The 24,862-nt window shown below is 41.7% G+C and overlaps 2 protein-coding genes across 3 annotated transcripts; both read left to right on the plus strand.

Annotated features, from left to right (window-relative positions):
• Positions 1-490: 490 nt before the first annotated feature.
• Positions 491-10,844, plus strand: TNFSF10 (TNF superfamily member 10). 2 transcript variants are annotated; one of them, XM_061452537.1, is made up of 5 exons: positions 491-710; positions 4,425-4,577; positions 6,068-6,110; positions 6,763-6,879; positions 7,587-10,844. In XM_061452537.1, the coding sequence occupies exons 1-5, from the start codon at positions 585-587 to the stop codon at positions 8,033-8,035; spliced, it is 888 nt and encodes a 295-aa protein (XP_061308521.1). In that variant the 5' UTR covers positions 491-584; the 3' UTR covers positions 8,036-10,844. The 2 variants fall into 2 exon arrangements, with proteins under 2 accessions (XP_061308521.1, XP_061308522.1); XM_061452538.1 differs by having other exon boundaries at positions 7,590-10,844.
• Positions 10,845-17,075: 6,231 nt separating this feature from the next.
• GHSR (growth hormone secretagogue receptor) lies at positions 17,076-23,480 on the plus strand. Its single transcript, XM_061452539.1, has 2 exons — positions 17,076-18,235; positions 21,209-23,480. The coding sequence occupies exons 1-2, from the start codon at positions 17,482-17,484 to the stop codon at positions 21,511-21,513; spliced, it is 1,059 nt and encodes a 352-aa protein (XP_061308523.1). The 5' UTR covers positions 17,076-17,481; the 3' UTR covers positions 21,514-23,480.
• The last annotated feature ends 1,382 nt before the right edge of the window (positions 23,481-24,862 follow it).

The raw sequence follows: 24,862 nt of genomic DNA on the forward strand, positions 1-24,862 counted from the left end.
CCTTTGGAAAACAACTATCTGGATTCAGCAGTTTGGAAAAAGAGTTTGTGAGGAGTCTCAGAGGTTTGAAAACCAACCAACCAAACCTAAGAGTGAGTTCATGATAGCGAAAGCCCAAAAGGTAGCTGGTGCCTTTCTGTCATACACCAGCTCTGCGGGAGAGACTGCAGTGTCAGACAACTCTGGGCCTCTCCGTACCTTAACCAGAGCCTTCATCTCCTAAAACACCCTATTTCCAGCATACCCTGGCGGCGACTGCTCAGAAAGCTTGCCCAGGAACGCCCTGCGACTTAACGGCTGAGAAGCCACAGTACACCTCCCGGCGGGCAGGCGGCAGCTGGCGGCTCCCAGCACCACCAGAGAACCCCCGCAGCCGGCGGAACAGGCCGGGGCGGGGCGCGGCGCGGGGGGGCGGTTCTGATAGCTCCGTTCCGCCCCGCGGGGCGGGGAACGCGGCGGACGGCTTGCAGGGGCTGCGCTTTGTCGGGGGTTAGAGGCTGGTGGGCCCCTCAGTCTTCCTCCGCCCTGCCCCGTCCTCCCTTCCCCGCCGCCGCTCGGGAGCTTCAGGCGAGCGCTGCCTGGCCATGATGCTGCCCGCAGCCGGCCCCAACCCCGCGCAGACTTGCGCGGCCGTGCTCGTCGCCGCCGTGCTCCTGCAGTCCGTCTGTGTGGCCGTCACCTTCCTCTACTTCACCAACGAGCTCAAACAGGTCGGTGGGGACAGGCGACTGGGGGGGACCCCGCTCTCTCCCTTTCTGTCTGGTCAAGGAAAGGAAAGACACAAAAGCGTGTCCCCGCTCTGTGCAGGAGCCGGCGCAGGGCCATGGGATTGGAGCCGCCGGCAGCCTCCAAGTGTTTGTTCAGAGCAGAGCTGACAGACAAAGAGCTTCGCGCGGCGTGAGCCAGCTCTTTGTGCAGGCTTTCCTCGGGCCCGGGGGTGCACGCAGGGGAAGAACAGTTTAAAAGTTTTTGCTTTTTAAGTAGCGCATTTTTGCAGGGAAGTAGCAAATGTGCCCTTTATCAGAGCGCCAAATCTGCTACGGCATCCCCCTGTGCTGCAGAGACGTTGGTAGCGTTGGGAGGACAACAGCGGCCTCCATCAGATGCATATTCATGTGGGCAACAGGGACAAAACGACTAAGAAAAGCTGAGGTACCTTTTAAATGCCTTCTTTAGGAAAAATACATAGTTTTAAGTCAGTGACTAACCCCAAAGGAACTTGACCCAAGCAGCATACACCACTGAATTCCTCCGAATGAGTTGTAGTGCCCGTTGTATAGTTTAGATGCCTCGGTCTCCTTGCAGCCATCCTTCAAGCCTGCTAACTACCACTTAACCCTTTCCTATTCCTGCAAAAGATCATTTGCATTCCAAGAAATCTATATTTACTTTATAGCCCCATGAGCCTTTAATGTGTGTGCTCCTGCTTTTCATTAACCCCTAGTCCTCAAGGTTTCCTTGAGTGTCTTGCCAAAAATTCACTGTCTTGCTGTGGTTTGGGTTGGAAGGGACCTTAAAGATCCTTTAGTTCCAACCCCGCCGTGTACTGTAGTTACACAACTTCAGAAAGTATCACACAAATGTAAAATATTATGTTACCTGTGAGTTTATTTATTTAATAGGTGCAGTTTTCTGCGATGTTGGAGTGCTCTGTGGAGCAAATGTTAAAGGGTATGCCTCATATTGTAGAATACAGCAATGCTCGTACTTTGGAAATGTCCAAAATGGATTTTCCTGCTGAGTTTATAGCTGTGGCTGTCCCATATTTGGTGAAATGGGGGAGTCATAGAAATGCTTTGATTTTACAAAATCAGATTATATAATACTGCTAATGGAGAAAATATATAAATGCACTCTCAACAGTTTGTTCATATGGTTCAAAGTCCTTTGCTTAACAAGCTTGCCAATCTTAAGTAATTGGTAACCACGGTTATCTTTACTTTCCTGGTATTCAAACACATACACCTGGGACACAACCACATCTCGTGATACTTGCCCAAAATACAGCTGGTTCTGAATAAGCCTGCATTTAGTGTGAAAGCTAAATCTGCCCCCCCCCCCCCCCCCAAGTTCTGCCGGGCTACTATGGGCTACTAAGTAAAGTTGCTGGCTCTGGAGGGGGTACCTTAAGCACATACTCTCCTGACTGTGCCATCTGGTGCACAATGAACAAGGAAAAAGCTTATCTAGAAACAGTCTCCTACCCAAAACAACATGGTGCATTTGGAATAAATCTCAAAAGTCAAACTGCGATTTTTGTGTGGCCATTTTTCTTCCCTTTGTTGTTCACAATATTTGCATTCCTACACCTTCACCAAATTGCTGTGGCTGAAGAGACAGCAGATATTTTTATCTTTGCAAACAGAATAATGTAGAACTATCAGGTATTTTTTCCTCATAGTAATCTGGGTATAGCTACAAATACAACATTTGTTTAACCATTTTGCTTTGGGAGGAAGTGCTGAGACAACGAGCACAATAAAGTTCATTATGCTTCAGGATACAGGGCTGCAAGAAAAATATCCTTAGACTTCCTTCTGTTTTGAAAACGTAGTTCACACACTACTAGAATAGAAGGTTTACAAGATAGCATTCCTGCAAGACTTGCATCCTCAGACTTCAGTGGTACAGACAAAACCTCATTTTTGAGGTCTTACAGTACCCTGATGCCTGGCTTTCTCTACCTGCACGACAGAAATACCAGTCCTTCAGTACCACATGGTGCTGGTACAAGGTTGCATTCATTCACGAAGGTTTCAAAATGCATGCAAAATGCTGTTCCAGTGCCAGGATAGTAAGTCTGTTTTGTGGGAAAAGTATTCAGGTAAGAAGGCAGAGGTCCAGAACTGTTTGCTTCCAGATGGGAGGCAAAGCTCAGAGGTGAGCTGTAGCAAATATGATAGGAAAATAAAAAGTAACATCTCAACTGCTCAAGTATGTTTGGGGTTTTTATAACTCTTCAAACTACTTTATTATAGAACTACAGTTAAATGTCAGAGCCCTTAGTTGTAAGTGCGGTTTTACCCTAAGAAGAACGTAATTTTAATCATCCTGAGTTCTTGAAACGAGAAAACTGATGTAAGAATATACTCAGCAAAGACAGAGAAACCTTCACAAACACTCTTCGTGGTGGCCTCATTTCACTCTGATGCCTACAGAATCATTTCGAGTAATAGATGAAGCTTGGAGAATCTGCTGCAGCAAACCAAAGGTGCTGTTCAGCCACAAAGGACTTGCAGGGTAGTATGGGTCAATTAACCTCATCCTTCTGGAGTGGGAAATCTCTCACTGAATGCCTTTGTTTTCTAACAGGCAGGAAAAGCATGGAGTGTGAAGGAGGAAGTGACTCCATTTGTTGCTTTCAATACCTGTCTCAAGGACAGCTGAAACTGGTACTTGCAGAATAAATGTACCTGTTTCGCAAACCAGACCAAACGCCTTTAACATGAGAAGAGTGAAATGTAAATGTTACAACCAGAAGTCCATCTAAATGCTTTGCATGCTTGTTGCCAATTGCTGTTCATTCCAGGCTCCTGTAGTGCAGTCCTGGCACAAGAAGCCTTACCAGTCTATAGCTGATGCAGCAGCTGCTGCTGGGTTCAAAGCAGACAGGAGCTGATCTCTGCTGGCTGCAGCGCTGGTTTTGTGCTTGTAGGTTAAACAGCGCCAGCTGGAGTTACATGTGAGGCTGCAGAGCTTGGAAAATGCTTCCTGCTATGATGCAAACTCTCCCAGTCAGATTCCCATGGAGTCAACATGTGTTTTGCACTCTTCAAACTGATTTATCAGAAAAGAATCTGTTTTGTCTGTGACTAGAGGATGTAGACATAGGCCCATATCACAAGTACTCAGTATTTTATTTGGACCCAGATGTCATTTCTGTTGTCTGGACTTTGTTCTGAACTATTAGATCAAATACAGTTTCGGAGATACCCCAAACTGGATATGGGGAGGATATGGTATGGATATATAACAGCAAAAGCCTGGATTGTAAATGGCATTGGCTAAAACATCAGAATAGAAAATACTGCTAAGGTCTGGTTTTCATCCTCAGTAATTTGTGAAGAAAAATCCCTTGTGCAAATACATGTTTTCTAGAGCAACTAAAGAACTCACAACATTAGTGATTTGGATGTTGAAATTTCACAGAGCTTATTTAGATGTGCGCTGGATACCAGATTTATGTCCATGGAGATAATGTAAGTATGTTTTTGTGTATTAGATATGCCATCTAGTTAAATAATTATATAAAATCAAGATGAATTACTTGTGCTGTTTATATAGTCATAACTTGCACCATACTAACAAATGCTTGAAAGAAAAAAAAGCATGTCCCTAAGGGTAATAAATTTAGTGACATACCACAGCTGAACACCTGCAGGCCCATCACAGGTGAAAACTGCTGGCTTTCCCTTCTGCTGCAGCTCCAGGACACATACTCGAAGAGCAACGTTGCTTGTCTTACTGGGGAGGAAATCGGAGATTTCATCCAAAAGTTGGATCTAGTTGAAAGTGAAGACAAAGTGGCTGATCCCTGCTGGCAAGTAAAGTGGCACCTGGGAAAATTAATTAAAAAGGTATTTGGGAACCGAAGCACTGAAACAGTGTGCTTGGTGATACTGCAGTTCAAAGAAGCCTAATAGCAGAATAAAGGTGGGAGGTCTTGGGTTGTTTTACTGCAGAGCAATTGTCAAGCCACAGCATTCAGCTGCAGAGTGCTTGCACTGAAGCCAAAATGACCCATGACAGTGGTTTCACTGCATTCAGGAGAACAAAACAAAGACAATAGTTTTTCACTACATAAATTTCAGTGATAGGTTGGCTTGTCTGAAATACCTCAGAAGTGTTTGACTTGAGCTTGTTTTGTATCTGACCATACAGATCATAGTGCTAGCAGAGGTGTCAGTCCCTCTTTGGAAATACATGGAAACTGGCATGAGAAAATGAGATGAAATGTAACACAGGGAGAGGTAAAAAAGTGCTTGAGGAATGGTCTAGTCATGAGCTCTGTAATGGCAAAGAAAAAGCAAGCAAGCACACAGCATCAAGCACAGCACCTTCCCAGCTCAGCATTCTGAGAACACCATCTCCTGCACTATTTGCACATAATACATATAATTTTGGCTACAGAGAAGACAATAAGACTGGCTGAAAAATCAGAAAGGCTAAAATCTTCTGTAGTGGTTTTCAAAATCCCATATCCAGCACATAAAAAAGCTCATCCATAAAAATTTCAGTTTATGGCTGAAACTTACCTAGCACATCTTGCAGACCAAAATAGGTCCTCTTATTATATTCAAGAGATCTCGGCTCCTTCAGTGGAAATTCTATCAGTGATGTCCCTGAACTTTGCGTAAAGAAAACATTGTTTTGTTTGGTGAACATTTAGACATCTGGTATACCTACTTGCTCCCTGATGGCTTAAAAAAAGCCTGAGTGCCAGAAATCATAAATTATAATAATAGTTATAATAATATGACAGCAAGGGAAGGTAAAGGAAAGGAGGGGAAGGGAAGGCAGAACCCATCAGTAAGTGGCAGTACAAGGCCCATGTTAGTCACCCAGATAAATCATGGCAGATAATCAGCATGCTTGCTGCAGCTACACCACTGTCGGTGATCAAACCCGTTTGGTTCAGCGGTCAGCAAACAGAAAAAAGAGGAACACACAAAGATATGCTGGCTTAAGACCTTACATAGGGGTATAAAAAGAAATGAAATTTTATTTCTCAGAGCTAAGATCACACAGAAGTCCACACTGCCACGTAGTCTACAAATGGAAGCTGGTGCTTGTACACTGCATCTCTTATCTGAGGAAAGCATGATGGTCAAATTTTCCAATAAACTTAAAGCCCAGATGGCTGAGCTATCTTGAAAATGTTTTCCTATGTATTTCATTACATAAAAGATGTAAACATAGTAATACTTTATTGCAACAAATTAATAGGCCTTTTTTATTTGCTTGTTGATCAAATCCAGAATACCCCTTTGTTTATGAATTGAGATAGGAGTCTTTTTCCTGAACCCATCGGTTTCTGAACTAATTTGTTTTCTCTGTTTGTTGGCAGATGATGTCAAGCAGCTATGAGGAAAACATATCTGCAGTTAATGGTATTATTTTTATTATCTGTGGCAAAAAGTTGCAGCTTGTGGCACCTGATATGTAGTGACTCAATTTATAAAAAGTGCAGAAAACACTGAAGATCGTGTACTGGCAGTGATGATTAGCGGTTAGAGCAAGGTAACCAAGGGGGATGCCGGAGGCTCAGCTTCTAGACGTCAGTCCCGCAGTGTTATGGGACTGTTTAAACAGTCTGCTCTCCTGGAAACAATCAGCACTGGACTGCTGTACACATAGATCAGCTAAGGAATAGCTTTGCTGAAGATTGTACAGCCCTAAACACGTTGAGCAAAAGCATCACAACCTCCAAGTAGAAATTTGATGTAAAGATTATGAGTGCTTAACCATTAAAAATGCTGATTGTGAATGTGAAAATTTGGTACTATGGGTTATTTTGTCTATCAGTAATTTTGGGGCTGGGGAGGAGCAAAAGGAGAACAAAGAGACATATAAAGACATTTCAAGGAGAGCAAGAGCAGAAGAGAAATTTGGGCCATATTAGTCAATGTACAGCATTCAGTGTATGATTTAGTCAATTGAAAAAATGACATATCTATTCCTTAAAATTGGGTCTAATGGGACAGAGGTCTTTTCTAAAATTCTTGCTTCTAACATGAGGTTCCTTTTCTCATCTTTCTGTAGCTGAAAGAGCCATGACACTGCCGCACAATGACAGGCAGCAGCCACTCGGCCCCATCAACAGGATCGCGGCACATCTGACAGGCAACAGCAATAGGAAGAGTTCCCTGTCACCACGCAGTAAGAAAAAACCTTTAAAAACAGTTAAAGATCACAGAAATTACACTCTCATTGCGAGCCTCGTGCTTATATACCCTTTTTAGTACTTGCATTGAGTTAATAGTAAGAAACAGATCATTAAAGTCCTCTTGTCCCAGACAGTAGTTTTTTACTGTCTTACAGAACAGGAGAAAGCCTGTTCTCTCTGGGTACCTCCCTAACCTTTCTTCTTGAACCTTCATTAGAGGGGAAAAAAATTATCCTTCTTCCTAATGTTAAGTTTTCCTTTTTTCTCTCCTTTAATTTCCTTCTGTTAGTTGTGTGAATCCCAGCTGCTATGGTGACAGACCTATTAGAAATGCGAGACAGAGACAGGAGGGACTTGACATTCAGGCCATATTAATGAAAGGCTTGGTAGGGTTTCTGCAGCTTTGGAGGGTATCAGACACAAATGGATCTTTTAACTTTGTTACTTAGTACCAGCATAATGATTTTTCTTCTATTTGTGGGTCACAAAAATTATAAATAAAGGTAGTCCATGTGAATTCCCACATAGAGCTAAACAGCTAGCTTCTGGACTTTCAGATTGTTTTGAGAATTGGACTAAGGAACCACTGGGAAGAGCAGATTTCCCTAGTTTGTTATTAAAAACTGGACACCCCAACTAGCAGACACCTGGCTTCACTATCTGGCATGTAATTTAACATTTTCTGTCTTTCTTTCTCAAGTAGATTCCGTGGCCAGAAAAGGGAGCGGACAAAAAATAAGCAACTGGGAATCATCAAGGAAAGGCCATTCTTTCCTTTACAACGTGGAGCTGAGAAATGGCGAGTTAGTAATACCCCAAACAGGCTTTTATTACATCTACTCACAAATTTATTTTCGTTTCCGTGAAAACGAGAATGAGGATTCAGATTTTTTGGCACAAATCAGGAATCCCAAGCAGCTTGTGCAATATGTTTACAAACTGACAAATTACCCAGAACCCATTATGCTCATGAAAAGTGCGAGAACAAGCTGCTGGTCTAAAAAGGCGGAATATGGACTTTATTCCATCTACCAAGGTGGAGTGTTTCAGCTGAAAAAAGAAGACAGGATTTTTGTCTCTGTCAGTAATGGTGATATAGTTGACATGGACAAAGAAGCAAGTTTTTTTGGAGCCTTTCTGATTGGTTAAACGGTGAAAATCATGCTCTGAAGGAGCCATTTTTCTGTGTCAGGATCAGCTTAAAATTCTCTAAACCAGGGAATAATAAGCAAGCACTGTAGCAATAACAACAATACCAGACTCCCCTTTCTTAGCTCACTCATTGCAAAGTCTGAGCATGCCAAATACTCTCCCACCAGACAGGAAGGAGCAGCCGCAGGAGATGGTGCTGTTTTGGCAGGCTCCACTGCCTAGCCAGGCTGGGAACATGCAAGGATGTCACACCACAGATAATACCTTTGGCCAGAACCCCGGGCAGGTAGGTGCTCACCACCACCTCCGCAGAAGTGCTCCACGCCAGCTCAGTCACAGCAGGTGGGATGGAGGATGCTCCAGGTCTAGTTACTCAAGGGTGAGACTGGGCATCAAATTTTATTTGTGGTCTCTGTTGGGATACCATCTTGAATATCTCAGCTCTGGTAAGAAGCCTTTGTAAGTACTGCTTCCCAGATGCCTCTGTAATTACTCTGGAAGTTTTTGTTTGAACCTGAGTTTTACAAAAGTTGAAAGTCCATCAGAAATGCAAAGTGCACACCTTCATCTCATCTAACCACTTAAGCACCTAATCAGTTTTAAGTACATGAGCAGTAGCGACTAAATCAGGGTATTTACATGCTTGTAATTAAATATGTGCTTAAGCAGTTTTCAGAATCATGGCTTGAGTAAACACATTAGCCTGTCTTAATCAGGATATTGTACATAAAACAAGCTGCTGAAATGGCACAGAAGAGGTTTTGAAATCAATCAGTATTTTGATCAGCACATTACAATAGTGCCTATTTACTTAATTGCTGTGCTGCAAAGATTTCACCAGGCTTCCAATAGGTTCAGTAATGTACTTGCTGTTGCACTTGTTGACAGCAAGTACTTGATCCAGGAAAAAAAAAGGTGTTTTTCTGTAAATATTGAATTTTATTAGACATTTGCCACAAATTAAGCATGACATGGTTCTTCCACATTTATTTGTACTGGTTTGTATTTGGTAATACGTAATGCAGTATAACACACCCTGATTACTAATATTTTGCCGAAAACAAACAGAACTATCTATACTTAAACAAGAGCTGCATATTTAGGTAACGCTCTTTTGATTTTATTTTATTTTTAGGAATGGGTGGAAAATTTTCATGGTTTTTTTTATAACCATTATTTTTTTAAGAAATGGCACTATTTTTTAACTCTGTGAGTCAGAATATTTTATATAAAAAAATAAAGGAAAAAAAAGATTTGCAAGTGTAAGCTGTGGACTAGGTGCACAGAAGTTAAGTAGCATAAATCAGCACATGCACGGCATTGCCAGTGAAGTGATACCACTTTGCATTTTGCCCAGACTCAGAGAAAACTGGGGAAAAAAAAGAGGTGAAAGTGTAAAAAAAAAAAAAATAAAAAATTGAGGGAGAGGGAGTCAGTTGTTCTGCAAAAGTTACTTTACATCAACAGAATGATGCCAGGAAAAAGTCTGGTTGTCTATTTTTTTAATACACAAAGGTTGCCGTGGGAACCCTGACATTCACCTCCACATTCTGATAATTAAATCACTGTACAGCCTTTGCATACGAGCCTTATGAGTAAACATGCATCGTTCATCTTGCTACTTTGTCAACAAGAGAATATGAATAGACAGAAGCCCCTGAGTTAATTTTGTCATTGAGAAAAGCAAGTACATCAGTTCACTTAAATACCTGTGTTGAGCAGCAATAGAAGAATTTCAGGAATAACTCTCTTTATGACAGGTTAAGTAACACACTGCCGTAAGCCTAAAATGATGAGGTTTGACTTTGCCTACTGTTCTAACATAGCATCATGGATACTGTGTTCAGTGGTAATCAACTATGTGAAATTCTTCATCTTTTACTGGAACACTTCAGTTTGACTCATTCTCAAATCGTGTTTCAACAGAGAACAAAATATTTCTACTGTTTTCCTCCTGATTCCAGCATGCCTGCCCTGAAAAAGCTGGGAAGAACAAAGCCATTCTCTGCATATCTGGATGTCTGCTCTGTTCATGACTTTTGTAAGTTCTCCTTGCAAACAGATCAGGCTTTTTGATCTCAGCACAGGATTGACCCACGTTATCATTTTTGAGGCGGTTTTTAGCAATTTATTGTATTAAAAAGTTGATTTGATTTTTAAATGTTAATTTAGGTGCTTATTTGAAAGAAATTGTATTTGAACTGTGAAAAAGTATTTTGGATTTACTGGTGGCAGCTTCGACCTAGAAACCCTCCCTATGGCTAAGACCAGTTTGTGTAACATAGGAGTTGTGCCTGCTAGAAAGGACTGGAAGGAAACCAGTGGGGACTCTACGAACTTGCAGCTGATGCTAAGACAAACTGTCTATTACACATAGATTTTTTTGCTCCATCTTCTTTCCTCAACTCTTGGTATATAACACCATGCCTGCTGTTGCTTGGGGAATGCTCTGTGGTATTGCCTTCCTTTTTTATCTAAATATATGTATTATTGGTCTCTGCCTGCAGAGCGTATCGCAGTAGGAATCACACCAAATAATCCCATTTTATTTCTGAACAATCAAAAGGCATGCTTGCCTTATCCTGGGGAGAGGTGATCAAGCAATATCATACAGGACACATTTGAAGATGAGTGGAAAGATACAGCAACTTCCGTGTACATTTGCACCCTGAATCATACTTTTCATCTCACTTTATGTTGAATGGCGAATGTAGCAAATTTTTATTTGTGGATGTAGGTTGTGGTAATGTGTACAGATTGTAATTTTTCTACATGCATTTTATATAAAACATTTTTATTAAAAAGTTACTTAGTCTTGCAGTATTATTGGTATTATCCTATGGCTTCTATAACAATGCTGTCTGAAATAATTTCTCTGAGATTGGTTGGTATCAGTTATAACCCCTAAATGCCACAAACGGTTGCAATGCAAAGGGTGTAATGCAAACTACTGAGCAATGCCATACTGTGTAATGCCATATGAGCAGCTTCCAGACCCTAGTTAGTGAGCACCATCTGGAAACAGTATACTGAAGAAATCACTGAAAATGATCTCATGACCAGAGACTACAAAATGCCAAGCACTTCCCTTCAGGTTCTTTTCATATGCTGGGCTTTGGCCATTATTTAAGTGAGAAATCTGTTTATTTGGGAAACATCTGATCCTTGTCTATTACCAAGCTACAGTAAAAGACACATGGAATTCAGAGGGACAAGGACTACTTATACAGATGTTGTAAAGCAGCTGTGAACTTGAAAACAAATGCAATCCCTGCCCCAAAAGCAAGTGCAGGATGTTGTTTGGTCTCTTCTAAAATTTGCACAACTAAAAAAGCATACAAAACCCAAGTGAACCCTGGAAACTCATCAAGAGATGAAGACACCATCCAACCTGAGCCCCAGCCCTCAAGTGGGAGAGGGGGTGGTTTCATCCTGCTTGTGCAGAGAAGGGCTATGGCTGAAGCAGCAGCAACATGGCACTGTAGGGAAACCACTTGCTTTTGGGGCACAAGCCTCCAGGAACATTGCCTCCACCTTAGTCACCACAAGGGCTATTTCATCTCTGTGTGTCTTCTTTTGACATTACCTTCTCTTCGCAGTCCCCACTGTATTATTATACTCACTGTACTGGTCTCTGGAAGACCCCCACATCACTGTTACACACACTGAACATCTATGTGATTAACAAAAGGAGTAACTCCCTAATGGACTCATAAGCTAAAGAAATACATTTAGCCCAGTGCTTGTGTTAGGCTTTATTTGGAAGAGATGGGCATGCCTCAAGCCTCAGTAATCAGACGTGTAGGTCTGTGTATGTATGTGTCTCTCCCCATCCATGCCAAACTCCACTGCAACCAGTATGCCATGCCTAGGGTTGAGCAGCCTCAAATTGCAGGGATGCCCGCAGGTTTTCAAAAGAAATTATTCCTTTCCTACAGACTGCTTTTATTTTAGCAAAGGGTTTTCACTTTTCTGGTGTTCCCATGGGAAAGAGGACATGCCAAATTAACTGGCTTTTATTGTACCTTCCATTACTTCATGGAAATGGACTTCTATTTTTTGCCTCTCTTTGCCTTAGTAAATATAATTATTATTGTTTGTATTGCAGCAGTATTCACTGCCTACTCAGGATCAGGGATGCATTTGCTGTAATCCATGCAAACAGTTAAAAAGCCTGATTCATACACTGAGGTTTTGAAATTCATCATTTTAGTTGTCAGATTGCATCTAAATATTAGGTTCTAAGAAAAGACTGAATGCAATGATCAATATGGCATAAATAGGCACAGTGAGACAAGATCTCGTTCATCCCTCCAAGGCACCTTGTATTATTCAGTAGCAGAAATGGAAGATGAATTAGGATATTGTTGGGTCTGATCCAATTTTCACAGGTTGGGTTTGGGTTTGGTTTTTTTTATGTAGAATTACATGGAAGTTTACGTCAGTTTTCATCAGAATTTTCCAAAACTTGGTTCTCCATACTTTTCTCTAGTAACAAACTGAATTGCATGCTATATCGTATGTTAAAAATCCTGTTAAAAATCTGCTTGCCAGGATACCACAGTTAACTGCCTGACCACTACATCACTATTGCTTTGTAATACCACACCTCTTCCTGAGACTTTCATAATCCAAACGTGTATAGACATTTCCATTAATTTCCTCTATAAGTCTTAAAAGTGACATTTTGTTGTGACACCAGGGCATGACAGAAATGCTGTCAAACTGCTTTGGTCTTGTCAGTGAGACAAGACTGCAACTTAGGGCAGAAGCCTGTTGGTTTAAGCAGGTCCCAGTTTCATGAGCACATCACTTATATAACACTCACAGCATCAGCAAACATTAGGAAATGCAAAGTTGTTCAAACTGCCTTTCAGAAACCAGCAATTTAAACACAATAGAATGCAAGGCACAAATTCCTTCTCAAGATACTTCCAATTGTAAATTCCTCAGTTCATATTATTCTCAATTATGGTTATTTAGCACATATAACTGCTGGGTGAAGGAAAAGTGGATTAACTGCAGATTTGCTGTTGAATTGAGCCAAGTTATCACTCCCCGTTTAACATGAGACAGAAGTATCAACAAGAAAGGATGGCTGAGAATAATTAACCATGCAATCCCATCCTGCATGTTCTGGCACTATCGGAACTCAAATCATAAGGAATATTAATAAACACACGTAAGTCAGGTGAACATTTCCATCCAAAGCCAGGACAGCTTAATCAAAACTGGCAAATCTTTTGAGATCAAAAATATATGTCTGTCCAATGATACGGAAAAAAAAATTAAAGTTACAGGACACATCTACTACTCTGACGCTAGAAATTATTATTTAATAAAAACTTTGTACTTTCAACTCAGAGCAAACATACCTGTGACAAATTGTGCTGGTTTTGGCTGGGGTAGAGTTTACTTTCTTCATAGTAGCTGATATGGGGCTATATTTTAGATTTGTGATGGAAGCAGTGCTGATAATTCAGGGATGTTTCAGTCACTGCTGAGCAGTGCTTACACAGAGTCAAGGTCTTTGCTGCTCCTCACACATCCTTACGAGCGAGCAGGCTGGGGGTGCACAAGGATCTGGGAGGGGACACAGCTGGGACAGCTGACCCCAACTGACCCAAAGGCTATTCTGTACCATATGGCATCATGCTCAGCATGTAAAGCTGGGGAAGAAGGAGGAAGCAGGGGACGTTCGAAGCGATGGCATTTGTCTTCCCAAGTGACCATTAAGTGTGATGGAGCCCTGCTTTCATGGGAATGGCTGAACACCTGCTTGACCATGGGAAGTGGCGAATTAATTCCTTGATTTGCTTTGCTTGTATGCAGCTTTTGCTGTACCCTATTAAACTGTCTTTATCTCAGCCCATGTTTTGTCATTTTACTCTTTTGATTCTCTCCTCCATCCCACCAGAAAGGAGCGAGTGGCTGCACAGCGCTTACTTGCCAGCTGATGTTAAAACATGACACCAGTGAGCCATGTTCTCTCTCCAATTGGTGAACAAATTTAAAGAAGAGGGACATGAATGCCCAGGGCATGACCCAGGGGCACAGTGAGCTGAAGAATAGCGAAAACCCAAGTCTAAAGCAGATGCCTCTGAATTAGTGCCATTAAAGCACCGCTTTGCTGATAAATAAACTAACTCTGTTTTGAAGTCTGCTTGAAGATGTTTACTGCCACATAAACAACTATAAAGTGATTTGAGCACATTCTGGGTTTTACGGTATGAAGTTAGGTTACCATTATTTCGTCAACACTATTCACTGATGATAGTTGCAAAACCATAATCTTTGAAAGCATATACCAAATACCACCTTCTGTTCTTAAAATACACTTATAATAGAAGTCAAAACATCTTCTGCCCCTGAATATAACAAAAACTCCTGCATTTGGTTTTCTGTGAATTGTTGGAGGTGCGTCATTTTTAAATGGGAGCTCTCTCCCTTGAAGTCTGTTTTCCAGTTTCTTCATCTCTTCACAATAAAACCACAATCATTCTATATTCAAAGCCTTCAGATATTCCCATGACAACAAGCAATGATATAAACAAGAATTAAAGCTTCATTGGATGAGAAGAAAATGGAAAGAATGGAACAGAGGAGAGAGATTTCAAAACTCCATAAAAAGAAACTCTCTTCTACCTTCTCTTCAGTGCTCAACACAGCTTTAAAGGTACTGAAAGAAGCACCAGTATTTTAAAAGTTCCATGAAAGGTAAATGTCCATTATACTTTTAAAAATTATTTGTTAATGTATGTTTTGTTCACACATCCAGATAGTGGATAAAACTGAGCATAAAAAGTATTTAACTTCAGCCTCTTTCTGTTAATTTCTCTCACCCCAATAACATTAGCAATTTCAATCTTTTCTGCAGTTGTTAAGGCAGCATAAAAGTATTGTTCTTGCATCTGAGGGCTAATAAATAACTCTCTGGAGCCTAAAGCTATTTTCTTTCTCAGTTCTTATACCTTCTATCATTGCTATCTTCACCATTGTCCTTCAGCATATGCAAAGCAGAGCCAGGAACTCATTATCATAAAGTTTGTGAGATGTCAGTTCTTTATAATCACATCAAAATTTGGCCTACAATTGAAAAAAAAAAAAAAAAGAGAAAAAAATCAGAAAGAGTCATTAAACTGGAGCTGTTTTCCTTCTCCCTCAGATAACATTTTTTCTGGCTCTGACCCCATGAAGGAAGAGCAGCCAGAGAAGACTTTGACTCATGGTACCCTTCAAATAAGAAGGGGCTCAGTGTTGCTGGATTCAAAGCACAACTGCTTTCTGATCCCATGGGCTCGTCACTCAACACATCAAGCTCACAATGAATTAAGTGTTAAATCACTACATTATTAGCTCAATTTTTTCAGCATATATGTATCATGGTACCTCACTTTTTGCTACTTGATTTTGCTACACACATCAGTGTGTACAAATAATAAAAAGAAGGAAGCTTTCTCTTTCCCTGGGGAAAGGGAAATGGTCATTTTTTACAAGATACAGCTCAGCAAAACCTGAAAGAATTTCATTAGAATGAAGGATCCTCAGTACACAGAGAAGTCACATTTATACCTTCAGATCATTTTATCTGCTAAATACCAACATCCTGCAGTGAATATCACTGGCCTGAGAATTTGTCACAAAAAGAATCCCAAAGTGAAATAATCCCAAAGTGAAATAATTCTTTATAATAATACTAAGTATTTGGCAGTTTAAACAAAGAGACAGTTACTAGCTCCTTCATAACACGGTGCAATGTAATTTAAATTAGATTTGACACAACATTTTAGTATGAAATAACTGTACATCGGTGGCGTAAAGCCTGTGATTTTTCTTCAGAAACCTATAAAACAATTACATAGACAACTGGATAAACTAAGTGATAAGCACATTAGGTTCTTTCTTCCTTTCAACTGCAATCGATGTGTAGCCATCCCCATAAAATTCAGCAACTGTTGAGTAACTTGCTACAAAACTATCTCATGGTTCAAGAGCGGGAGGATGAGTACTGATTCCAACAAAATTGCAGAAATATATAGTCCAAATTAGGATATGGGGAAGGCACTAAGGCTAATGCTTACATTAGGACAGAAAGCAAATTACAGAAACAAGCACAGACAGCACTTACACTCTATCTCTCCACAGCTGTGAAATCATAATTCTAGTAGGTGAACATGTATGGGAGCCATGTATGGGAAAAAACTCATACAGCTGTTTCTCAGCTGAATTAAACTAGATTCATGGATTTGAAGCCTTGGTTGCCACCTGGGACATGGGGCACAAGGGAAAGGATGTAGCTCCTCTGGGTAGATTAAAGAAAGGAGTGAAAAGAGGTTGGGCAGTAGCACACTCTCACAGACACTTTCAGAGGACGAGTTGGAAAGGAAGACGGAGAAATGAGTGCTGGGGTGTGTGTGTGCATGTGCTGGGGGGTGTGTGTGTGTGTGTGCTGGGGGGTGTGTGTGTGCTGGGGTGTGTGTGTGTGTGTGTGTGTGATTTTACTGTCTCTGGTCTCACCTTGTGCTGCTTCTGTCTGATTCCTTCTCAAATACAATACTGTCATTTAGTAGTATATATGAGCCTGCAGTGGCGAAACACACAGAACAGAAATGTAAATGTCTGCATGGAGCAGAGCGTAGGACAACAGAAACATGTCAAATCAAAATTTAATTGTAGATAAACCGTGTAGAAGACAGTGATGACTGCAGCTTCACTGAACTGGAGCCTTTACCGGGCTCCTGCCAAGATCCAAGGGCAAAGGTACGAAACGAGACGGAAGAATCTGCAGCCACTCCTGTATTCCTATACCCTCCGCGACATCTCCACGTGCCGCGCAGGACCGCGCACCCCGGGCACCAGCAACTGTATGTGCGCGGGCAAGGAGCGGCATCCCTGCTGCAGGCAAGGGAGGCACCGCACTCTGGAGACTTCGACCGCCCTTCGCAGCAGCGACTGGTGGTACCCGCACCCCGGGCAGGAGCGGTTCAGGCAGCGGTGCCGGCGGGGAGCGTTTGTCCTGGGTGGGAAGCGCTGAAACCCCACAGCCCCGCGCCCGGACTTGGGAAGAAAGTTTAAGCGATGCTGCCGGTGCGGACCTTGCCGGCGCGCCGGATCTGCGCTGCGGGGCTGGGCTAGTTCGTGGTCCTGCGGCGCCAGCCCCGGAGCAGCGCGGCGCCGGTCCGCGCCCGCGGAGCTAGCGCACCCACGTCTCACGTGACGCGCCGGCGAGGACCAGCCCCTCTGTCCCCACACCTCGGGGCCGGGGGGGAGCAGCAGCACCCCGAGAGCGGCGGGGCGGGGCCGCCCGTCCCTCCCCGCCCTCCGCACCTGCCCGAGCAGCGCAGCGGAGGGCGCGCAGCGGCGCGGAGGCCGGGCTGGGGCTGCGGGGGCGCGGGGATCTCCGCGGGCGCGCCGGGCGGTGATGCGCAGCCCGCGGCGGCAGGATGCGGGAGGGGAGCGCGGGCAGCCGCGACGCGGAGAACCGGACGGGCGGCGAGCCCCCGCTGCACCTGTTTCCCGCACCGGTGCTTACAGGCATCACAGTAGCCTGCATCCTCCTCTTCGTCATCGGGATCATTGGCAACCTCATGACCATGCTGGTGGTGTCGCGGTTCCGGGACATGAGGACCACCACCAACTTCTACCTATCCAGCATGGCCTTCTCCGACCTGCTCATCTTCCTCTGCATGCCCCTGGACCTCTTTCGCCTCTGGCAGTACCGGCCCTGGAATTTCGGGGATCTCCTCTGCAAGCTTTTCCAGTTCATCAGCGAGAGCTGCACCTACTCCACCATCCTCAACATCACTGCCCTTAGCGTGGAACGGTATGTTGCCATCTGCTTTCCCCTCCGAGCTAAAGTGATCATTACCAAGGGGAAGGTCAAGCTGGTCATCCTTTTCCTCTGGGGCATCTCTTTCATTAGCGCTGGACCCATCTTCATCTTGGTGGGGGTCGAGCATGAGAATGGCACAAACCCCCTGAGCACCAACGAGTGCCGAGCCACAGAGTATGCCATCCGCTCAGGGCTCCTCACAATCATGGTCTGGACCTCCAGCATCTTCTTTTTCCTGCCTGTGTTTTGCCTGACTGTGCTGTACAGCCTCATTGGGAGGAAGCTCTGGAGGAGAAAGAGAAAGAACATTGGTCCAAACACTGTCATCAGGGATAAGAACAACAAGCAAACTGTGAAAATGTTAGGTACGACTCTTCTTGCACTGTTTTTCCAAAGGATGCATGTGTTTGTGTCTCTGTGTCTGTGTGTTGTGTGTGTGAGAGAGAAAGACTGAGAACACTTGGTAGTTCTCTATAGCTGTTTCCAAAGGAAAGCATTTATCGAAAACGCTTCATACAAAGTGCTACACTTCAAGCTATTGTAGAATAACTCTTCTGTCTCCCTACATTTGTTTCTAACTGGTTTGAGCTGAAGACTCTCGAGCAGTTAAATGTTAATAACAATCACTGGCAAGGACAAATATTATGGTTATAATTAGCTAGTGCCTTGGAGATTTCTTTAACATTTTTCCTCTTTGGTTGTGAGTACCGATGTTATTTACAGAAAGATAGTTTATTTCATTTTTAAACAAAAGGAAACCTTTCTCAAGCCACAAAGTTGAACTGCAGACTAAGCAAAGCAGGATATGATGTACATTTAGTTTCACATGAAAAGAGTGCTGAGGTTTTAGCAAATTGGGGTTATATCATAAGCTTACATGGCCGTGCTTGTAAAATTAATCTGCCTTCTTATATTAACAAGACACCAGGATGTGATGAACAGGGAGCACTGCATCTCCTTTGAGGTCTGTGATCTTGTAAATTCTCACTGACTTCAAGAAGACAGGATCAAGATGACAGACACTGTCATTCCTAACTTTGTATATTGACATCGCTAAATGGTTTAAACGACAGATATTGCTGGCACATGGAAACACAAATTTTAACGTACTAACTCAGTGCATGTTGCGGAGTTCAATGCACAAAATCAAAAAGTTGTTCTGCAGTTTAGTGCCTGAAAACTGCAGAATCCTACTGCTGCTGAGTGCCTTTATTGAAGCAAAAGTCCTCTGCAGTGCAAGTCAACCCATGGATTTCAGCAGCAATGAGATGCTTTATGTGAAGAAGGTTTCATGGGCAGCAGCTCTGCTGTGCTCATTTAAGCTGTGCTGAAGTGATGGGCTAATAAGATAGATGAAGAGGTGGCGGTGTGTCCTAAGTACCTTTAAATATTAACTGGGAGCCTAACTGATTTTTTGTATTATTATGCAATAGCAGGAAGAATAATAAAACCCACAGCATTCTTTGTGCCCTTTCAGCTACATTTTATGATCAATAGGATTACTTCAGTCTGGTGTGACCTTGGAAGTAATTCATCATTTACACTTCTAGAGTTTCAGGCTTATGAATGTCTACTTAGAATAAGTAAATTGCTAGCATATATTACTACCATGTTTATATTTCTGCATACTTAACTATAAAGAATTTTGAAATAATAACTGTTTATTCCTGCCCTGAAGCATTGCCACAACCATTACAGTATTTCAGACACCTTTTTCCTTTTTTTCCTTTTACAAGGTCTGACAACCAAGTAAGACAGTGGCAAGACCATCCTCTGACAGGGAGCCAATATTCTCTAAATGATAACAGTCTGATGGAAAGAAAAGAAATTAACAAGGGCTCAGAATGAGCAGATACTCAATACAATCTGCTCTCACTGCTGTTGATGTTCTGCATGGAACATCAAGTAAATGGGATTAGCATCAGCACCTCTTCTAAATTGTAGAGAAAGGTTATGCTTCTAGGTCCTTAATTAAACATCTAGACATGCCGTTGCAAAGGAGTTATCATACCCAGTTCCTATTGAAATCAAGGTGATTCTGCATGAGTGAAGATCAAACTGTCTATTTCTGACTAGGAATATACATGTCTACATATGAAAATACTGACTATGCTTAAAAGCCTGTTCGTAATGACCATCATGGTAATATTCATTACATGGATTAAGCTCCACTTGTGAGCAAGGGAAGCGTTATCTGAATTCTGTAGGTGAAGATACTAAGGAAAAAATTGAAGTGGTTCACTCAAGAAGATGCAGACCTGAAAAATGAAAATGTACTCTGAACCTCAGCCCTGTGCCTTATAGCCCACCATAAGTCCTGCATAAGTATCTATTTAAACGTGGGAATGCTTGTTCAGGAAGTTGTTGGGGAAAGATCCCTATAACAATTCCTCTTAGCTCTTTGAATTTTGTTATCTGCTGGGACTTGACATGAGAAAGCAGGATTGCTAACATGGGAGAACAGGTTTACAGGTGAAAATGGCTTAAGAATGTCAAAAACACCTTGCTCAAATTTTTGGGTTTTCTTTCTCTGGTGTATTAACAGATACACACTCAAGCATTGTGAAAAATAAGAAAGGTGAGAAAGATCAATAACACACAGGAAATAAATGGAAAATGTTTCCCTTTCTCTAGGGTGGAAATTCAAATGGGCAAGTGTTCAAAGCTCACACATTCCTATTATTCTACATACATTATTTTTACATATAAACACAATCATAGTGATAGTATAATATTACATATATACTATATAACTATGAAGTATATATGTTTAATTTTACTCTTATTGGAGTAACTCATGTTCCAAAAAACGGGCAAACTGCAGGGGTGCACCACTTCTCTGTTCTTACCTTGCGGTGTGTGCTCTAGAAGTCCACATTCTGGTGGTTTGTTTTATTTTTGGGCCTTTGCCTTAAATAATTTTGCTTTCCAGAGATTACATTCTTTGTTATAAACCACAGAGTTGAGTCTATCACATCATACATAGTTTTCTTTTGTTATACACTGCAGATGACAGATCATCATGCTGTTTTTGTCACCGTTTTGATTCTTTCATTCTCTATTTATGAAAACCTAAGTTTTATAGGTTGGAAGTGTGCTATGTCATATTAGTTGTGTAATATACAGACAGTCTGTTTGGATTTGATCAATGTGTTTTAAGTGTTGCTAATTTATACCTCAGAAACTGTATTGAGAGACATGAACCTGAAAACATATGGGGTGCATTTTCAAACTTTGTGATTAATTTCTTAAAGAAATATAATTTTAAAATAGAATTTTAATCTCCCATATTTTAATACTAATTCTTAACACAATTTCTTCTGCTGTTTTTATTTTAGTTGTGGTGGTATTTGCTTTCATACTCTGCTGGTTGCCTTTTCACGTAGGACGATATTTATTTTCCAAATCCTTTGAAGCTGGATCCTTGGAGATAGCAGTGATCAGCCAGTACTGCAATTTGGTGTCCTTTGTTCTCTTCTACCTTAGTGCAGCCATCAACCCCATCCTCTACAACATCATGTCAAAGAAGTACCGAGTTGCTGCTTGCCGCCTGTTTGGACTCAAACCCCTTCCAAAGAAAAGACTCTCCAGCACAAAGCAAGAAAGTTTGCGTGTTTGGACAGAACCAAGTGTTATCACATGACGCCTGATTTCCAGCACTGGAGCATCACTTACCCATGTTTCCGAGAAAGCCATAACGAAAGAGAAAGAAATACGAATTGAAACGTTAAAGCTGTACTTCTGTCACCATCTGGATTTCCTGAAAGATGTAATGTTGGCAGTTACAGACTAAAAATCCCAAAATATAACAACAAGCCAACAAAAAACTAAATTTTGAGACCATAAAAGGAGACACATGATTACGGAATTTGGCAACACACAAGTATTGTTTTTCTGTTACTTTTTCCCATATGATTTTTAACGCTGACTTTAGCAGGAGAGGTAGGTTTACCATCCTGAACAGGGGAATATAGCCCAGTCCACTTGATAGTCTCTGTGATTTCAGTAGCTGCTAATTTGAGATCAATTATTCCAGAGTTAAGTTTACTTTTGCTAAAAATTTTGCTAGCATGTAATCAGATGGTACAAAGAGAAAATTGAATGGCCTTTTTGGAGTAGTGAACACAGAATTTGATACACTTTTCATAATCTTGATTTTTAAATAAACAAATATTTTTCTCTGAATGAGGAAAATGATTTCTGAAAAAAAGAAGAAATAAAATGGATAAAAATAAACAACCTTCATGTCATATCTGAGTAGAAAGAAAAAAAAATGCCCTCACAGAAGTGACTTAGAACCTGACTGTACTCAAATATCTGTTTTAAGTATGTACTAGAGGGACAAGGACAGTGGACAATGCTGACTTGAGGACTACAGTGATGCTATGAAAATATGGAATGCAATCTCCCACCAAAGTTCTTTAGTTTTGTTTTTGTTATATTTTACTAGTTAAATCATCTGTACACATTCTATTCAGCTTGTCTGTGAATGACTTGATGTGTTTGAACTTGGAAGCTTTTAGTTGTTTTGATATTTGTAATGATTCTGTAGTTACTTGCTCCTATGCTGTGCACTACCATACCCCCGAGGTTTGTTGAGGACAGGTCTCCTGCCTGTAAACCCTTTCTTGCTGTTTAAAATATATGAGTCAGTTACCAGTACCGTGTTTCTCCATAAAGCCCGGTGTGTACTTGTACTAGTTTGCTGTAGTATTAAATTGAGAACATTTTTTTAACCCATGTGACCTGACAAAGTAATAGAAAAATCTGCATTGGGAGACGCAGGCAGACATGTTCTCATACTTCCTCCATAAAAATCTTAAATTCAATTGATCTTTATAACTGAAGTATGCCATTAAAAGGCAAACCAGAAAACTTTCCGTCCTTTATGTTAATGTCTTATATTGCATCTATTTTCACACCAACATGTAGATTTTGTGGATCAGTTAATAGAGTTTCAGAGCATGCAAGCGCAATAGCAGCTTTCTATTTACTTTGTTCTGGTATTTATTATCCAGCTGGTCCACAACTGATGCTCCATAATGAATTGTCTGTTAGCAAAAGTCTTACTGCCTTCAAACTCCTATTAACACTGATGGCCATTTTCCACCTGTTACACCTGTAGCTGATGGTGCTGCTCAGGTATAACCCAAAAGAGAATTTGGCCTCTTCTGTAAATAGTGTCTTTTATGCCATCCAGTGCTTTGCTAGGGCCAGGGGGCTGATTGCTGCTCCTCAGTGTGGTGCCTGAGCCTGTCTTGCTCCCCACTCCAGCACTCACAGAAAGCACAGGTTTGATGTATGCAAACCTATAAATTAAGGGACAAATCAGCAGCAGTGCTATAGGATCATTTAACCTCTAATCACATCTGTCTTGTTACCAATGTTGTTCTCTCAGTCACTGACCAACAGGCAGATCTGATGGCAGATGTCATGCAACTCAGGGAAACAAGAAATTTTGGAATCTTGAAAAGATTTGAAGATGTGAACTCACTTGTAACATGTCTCTGTAAATGAACCAGTCACAACACCTAGTGTCACGTGTTTCAAATCTCAGCTGTGCCTGTGTTATTAAATGTGAACAGAATAAAATAAAGTGATGGGACCCTTTACAGACCTACCTGGTTGTTGGTAGTGGAGGATCTGGTGTGTGATTTCATGCAGGCTGAAGAAGCAAGTTGCCATCAGGTCCGCTCAGCACTGCCATACACCTCTCCTCACGATGTGGGAGCCGGGCACAGTGCTGGGTGCTGCAGGACTGGCAGCAGGCAGGGCAGGCATCCACAGCGTTCGGATGGGGCACAGAATGGGTAACAGCATCATACACAGCCTGCAAGACTTCACAGGCTTGCTCTGTTCTCTGCAAGTAAAACCTCCGTCTCAGTTATAGGAAGAGATTCTGTGTGGCCACAGTGGTCCCACAGAGGCTTTTACCTAGCAGAGAAGCTGCATTGTTTGGTTACCATTTTTTTTCCCAAAACCTGCATAACTTGATTAGGCTATGGGCCTTTTGGGTGGGAGTGATAGGGTTTTTTGGGTACTTCTTTGTACCCTTTTTTTTTTTTTTTTTCTCAGAAAAGCTGTAACATTAATGCCCATGAAAGCCCTGTGTAAACACGTTTAATTTCTGCATATAAACTATAACCATACTAATAATTTCATTCAACCTAACACTTCATCAGGAGATACTAAATTTTAACTATACCAACACTGTGAAATTGACACAACTTTGTTTATAAAATAGAATTTAAAGCATTTAATCTGGGGCCACAGAAGTCAGAAAGAAGGGGCCTGGCTGCTTATTTGGGGGGAGGACAGGACTTTTTCCTTCTCACTTAGGAAATGGACTTATTTGTGCAAATCATTGAACATTCGGCCAAATCTAACAAAACACACACATTAAAGAAGAGCAGCCACCTTCATGATTCTTGCATAAGCAGGAAAATACTGCAGATCTAGCAGGAAACATTCAAGCATTTAACACATGCTGTAGCTGTCTCTATACTGTCCATTAGTTTTGTTTTCCTCAGCACTAAAACTTTTCCATATAGAAATGCTAAAGCCAGTGGAGTCACACCGGCATGCACTGGCTCCAGATGGTGACTAAAGTCTGCTTCCTCCAACAGGTACCTATGCATGCTTTTGTATGGAAAACAAGAAAAAAGATATCACCTGGATAACCTTCACTTTTGCATCATAAAATCAACTATTGTCAGATGCCTCCAGAAAGATATACACCTCCCCACCAGAACTGGTGGATGAATCCACATTGCTTGCCTCAAGGTTTATTGCTTAAGTTGTAAGAAATAACTTAATAGGGAAAGAAAGTACAGTCAAGATTTCAATAGCATTTTTTACCAAAGAGCTGCTACCTGATGTCAGCACAAGATAGATATCATGGGTTTGTCTCAGGTAGTAACACAAGGCAAGGTTCCTCCTGCCTCGTTTCTACCAGGGCTTGCAAAGGCAGAGGAGATACTGCAGGCAGAGAG

This window comes from Pezoporus flaviventris, unplaced genomic scaffold (assembly GCF_033815535.1).
Source record: "Pezoporus flaviventris isolate CSIRO_AGI_PZ_B2104156 unplaced genomic scaffold, CSIRO_AGI_Pfla_v1 ptg000013l, whole genome shotgun sequence".
Taxonomy (NCBI): Eukaryota; Metazoa; Chordata; class Aves; order Psittaciformes; family Psittacidae; genus Pezoporus; species Pezoporus flaviventris.

Excerpts from the sequence above, each read along its gene's own strand:
- TNFSF10 (XM_061452537.1), top strand. The coding sequence starts at position 585 with ATGATGCTGCCCGCAGCCGGCCCCAACCCCGCGCAGACTTGCGCGGCC. Across the intron at positions 711-4,424 it reads TCACCAACGAGCTCAAACAG|CTCCAGGACACATACTCGAA; the intron begins GTCGGTGGGGAC and ends CTTCTGCTGCAG. Across the intron at positions 4,578-6,067 it reads TGGGAAAATTAATTAAAAAG|ATGATGTCAAGCAGCTATGA; the intron begins GTATTTGGGAAC and ends GTTTGTTGGCAG.
- GHSR (XM_061452539.1), top strand. The coding sequence starts at position 17,482 with ATGCGGGAGGGGAGCGCGGGCAGCCGCGACGCGGAGAACCGGACGGGC. Across the intron at positions 18,236-21,208 it reads GCAAACTGTGAAAATGTTAG|TTGTGGTGGTATTTGCTTTC; the intron begins GTACGACTCTTC and ends TTTTTATTTTAG.